Here is a 9,726-nt window from a genome sequence, read left to right on the forward strand (position 1 = left end):
GTTCCAACACACGAAAAAACTTCTTTACGGTTAGGGTGACAGAGCAGTGGCACAGGCTGCCCAGGGAGGGTGTGGAGTCCCCTTCTCTGGAGATTTTCAAAACCCACCTGGATGCAGTCCTGAGTAATGTGCTCTAGGCAATCCTGCTCTAGCAGGGGAGTGGGACTGGACGATCTCTAGAGGTCCCTTCCAACTCTGAAAATTCTGTGATTCTGTGATCTGTGATTCTGTGACACTGGTTTTTGAACACTATTGTTTGTCTAAGAGTCTGTGGCAAGTAGTTGTTGAATATCATGAAGAAATGTGGTGTTTAAAAACAAATACTTGCCAATGTGGTGTTTAAAAACAAATACTTGCCAATATGGTGTTTAAAACCAAATACTTTCCAAGTAATTTGGATGAGCAAGATAGGCCCAAATTTCTCAAGAGGCTGCATATAAATGATTGAGTATTTTTTACCTTAAGATTTAAAAGTACGGACTTTACATGTATATTATCTCAATTTCTTATATTGTAAATCTCAGATTCTGGATGAAATAGAAGAGCATGGCATCAAGATTTATCACCTGCCTGATGCTGAATCAGATGAGGATGAAGATTTTAAAGAGCAGACCAGACTCCTTAAGGTAAGACTGGCTTCACAGGTTACATATACGAATAATATACTGTATGTTTTGGGACTGCTCAGATGGCTTTAGAACAAGGTATGTACTGTGACCTGCGATGAGACCTTAAGTGAATCATTGTGTCTCTGTGGCCAGGCTTCCCTATCTGGAAGATGGTGGTAATAATTACTATTTTTTTTGCACCTTCAAATTAAAAGCATTACAAACCTATTACCATAATACACAGTTCTGAGCAGAATGAGAGTTCTTGTAGTTGTTTGTTCTGGTTCATTCTTAATCATTTTTGTATTTTTGGCTTTCAGGCCAGCATTCCATTTTGTGTAGTGGGATCCAATCAACTCATTGAAGCCAAAGGTAAAAAAGTTAGAGGTCGACTCTACCCATGGGGTGTAGTTGAAGTGGAGAATCCAGAACATAATGACTTCCTGAAGCTGAGGACGATGTTAATGTAAGTTAGAAAATTCCAATCAAATGGTATTTTTAAAAAAAAATCACCAGGAGTATGCTCAAACATTGTATTGGGGGAGGGACTGTACCACACAGGCTCCATAGGTTCTTTCCAATCTGAATTACTTAGTGATTCTGTGAAGATAATCTTTTGTCTAATTCTTTGGTCGAACACAGTGTTGTATTGCTATTCAGATCCCCAGGAACATAAACCAGGTTGCTTCACACCTTCTGCTTTTTTAAATATATCTATATGTGGATATATATCTGCAAAGGAGTAGACTTCAAAAGTCCACTGGTTGATTTTTTTCAGGCTTTGCTGCTCTGCTGGCTTTGCTGCTCTGCTTGCCCTGCCCAGCACTGCTTCATCAAACACCTCACCCAAGAGGACAGCTTATGTCAGGGCTGCCTCGGGGTCCGAGGTGGTCTCTCTGTGTCCTTTATTGGACCAATTTGATTTAAATTGGCTTTTAAATCAGCATGTTAAATGGCTGTTCAAGCTGAACACATTGACCCAATACAGTGCTGAATGTGAGAGTTGGTTAAGCAAACTGATGTGACATGGTTATGTTTGAATTATTTTTCTTCCTCCAGCACCCATATGCAAGATCTTCAGGAGGTGACCCAGGATCTTCACTATGAGAACTTCCGCTCTGAGAGGCTCAAACGAGGCGGCAGGTTGTTATCTTATGGTTACATGCTGTTTCTTCCTCTTCTGAATTTATTTTTTGGTCTCTCTCTCTCTGTCTCTCCTACTGGGAGATTTGGTGGGATTGGTGGGATTTGGTGGATCACAGACAGCTCTGTAGCTCCAGTCAACACCAAGTTCAGTCAAATAGCTTACACTGCATGGAAGAAAAAGTATTACATAAATCTGAAGAGATAGTTGTGGCATTAAAAGGGTATCGTTAGATCTCTGCTTTGTTTTAAAGCTTGAACACAGTTGGATTAGAATGTTTGAGGTAAATAAGTAGGGCAGATGTAGTTAATTGTGGAAAAAAAAAAACCCAAAACCCCCAAATCCCTTTAACATATCACCACTGACCTAAGTTGCAGATTTTTGAAGACAACACTTACCATGGATATCTGCCCTGCTTCTCTTATGTCTGCCACTAGAGGGTTTCATAATCGCTCGTTTTAGTGGGTTTGATATATTTTCCAAAGCTTTTTCCATCATGCTGTTGACATAGGTTTTGTCACATAACTAGTTGGTTTTCAGGAAAAGGAGTTTGTCTCGGTCTGTTGTGTTGGCCTACAAGTCCAGTTTTCCCTTCAGGCAAGATGACATGCTCTTCTCCCCTGAGTTTTAAATCCTGTCTTCTGTAGTTCAAGCTAGAAAAAAAATCTTTGCCAAGTTCTGGTGCCTGTTATCCAACAGGTATGTACAAAGGTCTTAAAAGAAACGTAATCTAAGGTCATCCAAAGTTAAAATAACGTTACCAATTTTTAGAGGATTTAAGGTTGTCTGTGCCAGGGACCTGTGACAGTAAGTTGCTGTTAAGTTGGGGTATCTTTCTTTGTGAAACCAAAACATAATTTTGCATCTTGTCTAGTTAAGTAGCCTGTGTATCTTTGTTTTCATATTTCTGAAGTGCTGTGAGGATGTAGTTAAGTTTACTGTAAGTGAGGGTAGTTTGCGTGTGAATTTATTTCAAACTTGCACCTACGCCACCGTCAGTGCTTGGCAATTAGTGCTTGTTGGCTGCATTCACTAATGTTCTTAGAGGCTTTTGGGCACAGAGGATTTTTTTGACAATATCTTACTGTTAACCTTTTAAAAGCATCGTTTTTTTTGCTTTGCACTTTTGACGGCATTTGTGTGATTAGATCTGTTAGCAGATCTTCCTTGTTGCAACATGGGATAGGAGAAATCTATTAGCAAAGTGGTAGTTAATCTTGAAAGTATAGTACCTAAAAATATTCTTATGTTTGTCTTCTCAAAGTAAAACTGGAAGGTCCCAATTAAGCAAGAGTTTTCTGAGATACTGATTGAAAGCATTTGCTTGATTTTGACAGGAGTAATCAATGTTTATACTATACTTTAACATGTTATACAAAAGAAATCCTTTGGACTTAAAAAAAAAAAAAGGTGACTATACTAGAAAAATAATCAAACTTCAAAATCTTAAGTGGAGCAGAGGAAAAAAGGTTCCTCCAATTGGAAGGATTCCAGATACGTACAGTGGTTGTGTTACTTCTGTGGTTTCGGTTATAAGCCTTTTAGATGTGTGGTAGCAAACATGGTTCGGGAAGTTAGAGATGGGCTAGAACTGCATCAAAGGAAGGTTCTGCCTGGAGGTAGCCAGGCTTCCAGATACAGTATTTCTTAGAGCACTGGTTATTTTACATGTTGGTTCTATATTTTTGTTAACATCTTGTCCAGCATTACCTTGAACTTATATTTAGATTTAGTTGTATTGAATTATTGCACCAATGAAAGAGAAGAATTGAGTATGTGCTTGCAGTATTTCTGAATTTGCTATATCTGTGGGGTACTCAAATTGCAATCAGTTAAGATAATGTTATGCTCAGATAAATTGCTATACTTGAATACTGTTCAGAAATAGTTTTTATTGATACCTACATGCGAAGATCGGTCGTATTATAAAGTCATAGCTAGCACGGTTTATACTTGTTCTGGGCATAACTTTATGAAGGACTAAGGGATAAATTGATGTCTTAAAAATAATTTAAAAATACAAACATGAATTGCAGCTATGTGGAGAATTATGTTTCAATGAAATTTGTTTGTATTATGAAACTGACATATAAGATGTGTTCTAAGAGCCTTGATTTTTGTCAACAAAGCATTCTCTGGAAGTTCAAAATCTGGAATGTATGCACATTATTGAACAATATTCATCTTATTTTAGGAAAATAGAAGACGAAGAAGTAAATAAAGACCAGATTCTGCTTGAAAAAGAAGCTGAAGTAAGATGGTAGAACTCTCTACTCTTGTGATGGGGGAATTTTTATTCTTGTATCTCTACTTTAGGTCAAATGATTTATATGATCATGGTAATCTGTAAACGAAAAGACTATATTTGCTAATATAAATTTATTCAAGGTGCAGTAACAAAACAGAATGCAAACAGGTGTAGAGGAGTCTCAGGATACTGATACAGGTGGAAACTGGTAAAACACCTGACTCCGTTGTACTGATCAGCGGTGGATGTGATGCCTGTTGTGTGGGAAGGGAGCGCCATCCTCACATGAGTAACAGTTCGAAAGTTAGCAATTGCAGACTGGGAAAAAAGTCAGTTCAGCTCTGCAGCAAAGCAGGGAACAATGATAGGAATTGTCAGAAATGAAGAATGAAACAGAAATTCTCCTTCTGCCGCTGTGATAAATCTATAATGCATAGCTCTAACACTGTTTTCATTGTCCCCATAACCCAAAAAGGCAATAGCCAAGACTAGAAAAAGTACAGTGAATGGCAAAAAGTGGGCAGAAAGGCTGAAGTGGAGATCTGAAGCAGGTGCTCTATGAGGGGAGATTAGGTTACTGCTCTTGTTAGGAAGTAGATGACAGAGGGGAAGGGTATAGTAAGGGGTTTACATAATCACAGATGGCAGGATGAATGGGAATCTACTACACAAGCAATGGGTCACATTTAATGAGGTTATAGGTGGCTGATTTCAAATAAAAAAGATACTTTTAAGACAGTCTGTAAATTCTGGAACTCTAGCATGGAATTTTGCGCATAGCAAGAATGCAGATGAGCTCAAAAATGCTGTGAGACTGGAGAGTTTTACTTTCTCCATGAATGTGTTCTCTAAACACAAAGGTAGAATTTTATATTATTTTAGTTTGTTTAGCAAGGTCAGAATTGCCAGATTTCTAGAGTTTGAGAGCGTATGTCAGTAAATACTGGGTGTGTGCACCTGGCTGTTAGGCTCTTCCATGCGTTTACTAATAGCCAGCATTGGAGAGAAGGCCGAGTTAGACGGACTTTTTGGTCTGCCCTAGCACAAGCAGACACTCAGTCTTCTACTATTGGCTGTGTGGCTACCCAAGTCCCAAAGGAATAAAAATGAAAATGAAAAGGGTCGTTTTTTCAAGGATTTTGAAAAAAGAATAGTGTAAACATTTCACAGGTTTAACTTTCCTTTTTTAAGCTTAACAGTTTAGTTTGAGTTTAAAGTGCAGGAGCACAAAGGCAAAGACACCCAAATGTATTTCAGTGGTGAGGTTGACTTCTCACCTGTCAGAGTCGGGTGCAATAAAAGAACTTAACTATTGTATATGCAACATGGCTGAATTAATCTAAGTTACATGATTACCCTGTGTTTGAATGTTGCAGTGCTCTGCGATTGAGTTTCAACCATTTTTAATAATGCTTGTGTCTCTTTGGATGGTTTGTAATGCTGGCAAATTTTTAGTGACAGATGCAGGTGTAGTTTGGAGGGACATAAACAAGCTGTTTCTCTTCTGGCAATAAGCTTTAGTAGCTGTAAGTGTTTGTTCAGCACTTCAGCACCATCATTTTTATGCATTTAACTTCAGAGGAAGCAGAGACTTCCATTTAGGGATGCTTAAAAATTTCATCCCAAATTACAGTAATAAAGCCTGCTTATTTCAGTCAGTAGATTTCCAGCCTCTTAAAGGATGAAGAAGAGCAGTAGAAGAAGATACCTTAACCTGAGATTGTTACCTATCAGATAAAGATAATGCAGATATGTGTTCCTTCTTTAATATAAATAATTAACAGTGTGGTGGCAGCAGAGAGTCATATTCTGAGGTGCGATTAGGCTAAAGGATTCTTCTGTGCTACTTTTCCAGCTACGCCGCATGCAGGAGATGATTGCGAGAATGCAGGCGCAGATGCAGATGCAGATGCAAAGTGGAGAAGGAGATAGCAGTACAGTTCATGGACACCATGTATAAAGTCTTTGGTAAGATGCTCAAATAGCCACTTAAAGGGTTTTTCTTTTAACGACTCACTATTGTGGTCAGTAATAAGAAGTTTTGGAAAAATGTTTACAAGATGGGTTTGCATAGGTTTCAATCTCGATTTTAATTTTTAAGGTTTAACTGCTGGGTTTGAAGTGAAATGGCTTGGAGCCAAACAAAATATTAGTGGGGTGGGGATGTATATATTCAAATTTTCCAGAAAGTCAATCCAATATATGCCGGCAGGAATCGTGGAAGAAGTCTTTGAAATTGTGTAAACAGGTGATTGTCAAACTCACGATGAAGTCATTGTTTCATTATGACTTAAAATGTCTGCGGTTTTTTTGGGTTTCCAACTGTAAGAAGATAGCTGATCTTAAATTGTATTTTTGTCTTGTTTTTAGATTACTTTATACCCTGACTTAAAGGAGACCTTCTGGAGTTGAATTACAGTGGTGTTACACCAGAAAGGATGTGTTTTGCTCAATGTGTGACTTGGAGTTTGCTTTAGAGTTTAACGTGGAAATGCATTGTGGTAACTCTTGTGATATGTATTTCATAACATGTAGTCAGTCGGTATTTTATATATTAAACACATTTGACTTTGTTTTTGTTTAGTAATTCTTATATTGAGCTTATTTTCAATTTCCCATTGTATTAGGGATACAAAATAGACATTGAAACTTTTCTAGCCTGATATGGCATTAGATATTTTTTTTTAATATGGTTTATTAGCTCCCTGCTTTTAACTTCATATTACATTTAGAAATAAACAGCTGTCAGTCATGTCTTGTTCAGTGGCATGTAATAGTCACCTCACTAGGGTTCCCTGCAAGGTTAATTTTATTTTTTTTTGCGGTGTTTACAGGTGTGTTTCTGTGAGACCATCAGCCCTTTTTCTTCTGTCTCTGCTCAGTGCAGATAACTTTCTTGGCCTCTGCAAGGGTCAGATTAAAATTCAAGCATGCCTTCTGTCTTAACAAAAGAAATCGGAGGAAATGCCTTGTTAAGAGGCACACTGTATTTTATATGACAGGCATTATTTCCTTCAGATTTAACCTTGAGGGACATATATTCTTTATTGTTTGCCTAAAATCTCTTACTCTATTGCAGATAATTTTTAAGAGTTTCCTGTAGGTCAGCACAAATCAGCCTTGCTGTTTGCTGGCATTACTGTAGCCAAATAAACTTGATAAATGGTGATATTGTTACATGAGGTAAACCCCAAAGAGTAGTTTTCTATGCATGGATGTTTCCTATATCCAAATGTGTAAGAAATTCTATAATTCCTAATGAGTATTTTCATAGTATTTTTAGGGCATTGCAAACTGTTAATTGCATAAAATATATATTAGCGCACTTCTCTTTTTTTTCTCTCTTTTTTTTTTTTTTTTAAAGTGATCTGTGCCTGACAGGTTCAATGCAAACTGTATTTTAAGGTCTTGCTCCAAGATGGAGTTAGCAGTATTACTTCCAAAGTTATACTTTTTTTTTTTTTTTTCTTGTTGAGGCCAAGGTCACTTTCCTTAACACTGATAGTAAAGGAGACTGGTTTTTAGCTTGGCTGGACTTCTACTATGTATCATATCGTGTATTGTGTTTCCAGTACAAAATAACAGCTGTAGGACACAGCTACACAGGTGGTAGCTGGTAGGGTTAGCAGTAATACACCACGGTTGGTGTTTCTACAACTTGTGATAAAACCAGCAACCAGATTTCCTAATCCGATCTGTTACAAAACAGCTAATAAATAGATAAAATTGCAACTTTTTTCTCTTTTTTGAGCTCAGGTGCAGCTGTGAGTTTTATATTTTTTGTTAATGTTTCTTTGAAAAGATTAATAGGATTTCTACAGATAATGTATAATTCCAGTGGTACTTAAGTGGCTAGATTAAATATAAACCTGCTAAGCAACTGAAATTTTTACCTGCCTGAAACTACTGTTTATGAATTGTTTTATATTTCAAAATTTCTAAAAATGTAAAGTAAAATTCTGCGTCATAGGCTTTGCTAGGGAGCTCCAGTTTTCTTCTCAAAAGCTATTACTGTTGAGTTTTGCACAACTCATTTGACCTTCCCTAACCTTGACAAAAGTAAAATGAGAACCTTTTTGTATGTTGAGATGCACAGGAGTTTTAAGTCCCATTTTGTCAAATATTTACGTATAAAACTTAGATGGAAAAACATGCACTTCTAAGTTCTTGTCTTGCTTTTTGGAAATGAACGTGTAGAAAGTAAGTAATGTGGCAGTATTATCAGAAAACACTCCATAACACCTTATTTATTTCTAAAGCTTGTGATACATTATTGTGAATCAGTTGTCACAAATTTACCAAAAGAACTTACTATAAACTTAAGTCATTGAATACTTTGTGAAGTCCCATGCTGTTCTTCAATTGACACAAATCTGTTTGGGCTTTTTTCTGATAATGCAGCATTTGTCCACTGTTCAGCTATTTGTCTGGTATTTCTCTGTTAAGTGTTTTGAACACAGCATGCTTCGGACATGGGCTGCTTTTCCAAGGAGAGCCGCTCTGGGACGTTCGCATTTTCACCTCTAAGCTTGGTAGGGTATGGTAAGCTGCAATAGTACTCTGAACCCATACTTGAAGAAAAACTGTGAAATCTAACCTGTATGCAGATGGGGACTGGTTGTACATGTAACTCTCTCTGTGTACGTTGGTTTGATAGTTTTTTCCTGTATTTTCTAACATGGGAACAAAAGCAGATTGTCCGTGCATTTAGTGCTGTTTGGTCACTACCTGTGGAATTATTTTAAGCAATGTCTTACTCTTTGAAATATCATGTATCTATTAAAATATTTGATCAGGATAAAATACTCTGTTTGATTCTTAGGCAAATAATTTTTAATCTACAAATTCTCGCAGGAGAAACATTTTCATATTTGTTTTGTTTTGGTTTATTTTTTAATAGGAAAAAGCAAGTTGATGGCACTTGCCATTTTAACTGAAATACTTAAGACAGCTAACTGCTGCTTCTTCCCAAGTCTTAGGGGCAATTGTTCATAGTGTGCCTGATGTCTCTGAAGGTCTATTTCCCCTTCACTTTTCTTGTGATGGTTTCATGGTAAGACCTGAAAAGTGAGACTACCTTGCTGAGATTCTGTTTTGGACAAACTTAACTACCGGTAGAAGAAAGACTCAGAGATGAAAGGTAGATATTGTTTGGTGGCTTGCTGAACTGGCCACAATTCTTTTTTCTGTTGCGGCATTGTAACAGTTTTTATTTTAGGAGTCAAAATGCTTTTGAATTTGCAGAGCTTTATAGTTGGTAGCAACATTACTTGTTCTTGGTACAAAAATCTGTTATATTCTGTTTTATGTACTGCCATTAGCCAAAACTATAATAAAAAATGCTAAAATACACTTCTTTTTTGTTGTTGTTATGATTCTTTATTATGATCAACCCTAGCAATATTAATTTGTTTATGGTGATATGTTTTAAATATAAAGGAGAAATGCAGATGTGGTTGAAAGAGCACATTGATGAACCTGCATTAAATGTAGTCATTAAGGATTGTACGCTCCTGGTGTACTGGTCCAGTGCATTTCCCACTGGGTGTTACAGAGCTGCCAAAGTCCTACCTATGGGGTCTTGCTTTTTCAACAGCTCTCACCGAACATGCATGTCCCTGCATTATTATGCCAGCATAGAGTGAAGATACTTGTTGGTCGGTGGTGCTTTAAGTGTTAAGGGTCATCGTTGTCTCCAGTGAATCGTGCTTCACCTCTGGAAAGAG

General features: G+C 37.1%; 1 protein-coding gene across 2 annotated transcripts in view; it reads left to right on the forward strand.

Moving 5' to 3' along the window:
* The window catches only part of SEPT2 (septin 2), an 18,047-nt gene extending 12,087 nt beyond the window's left edge, over positions 1-5,960 (forward strand). For both annotated transcript variants that reach the window (XM_009893073.1, XM_009893072.1), the window contains exons 7-11: positions 525-626; positions 929-1,074; positions 1,668-1,751; positions 3,947-4,004; positions 5,856-5,960. In XM_009893073.1, coding sequence (XP_009891375.1) covers positions 525-626; positions 929-1,074; positions 1,668-1,751; positions 3,947-4,004; positions 5,856-5,960 — 495 coding nt within the window. The remainder of the gene's footprint in view (positions 1-524; positions 627-928; positions 1,075-1,667; positions 1,752-3,946; positions 4,005-5,855) is intronic.
* The last annotated feature ends 3,766 nt before the right edge of the window (positions 5,961-9,726 follow it).

This window comes from Charadrius vociferus, unplaced genomic scaffold, assembly GCF_000708025.1.
Source record: "Charadrius vociferus isolate BGI_N301 unplaced genomic scaffold, ASM70802v2 scaffold559, whole genome shotgun sequence".
NCBI classification, from domain to species: Eukaryota; Metazoa; Chordata; class Aves; order Charadriiformes; family Charadriidae; genus Charadrius; species Charadrius vociferus.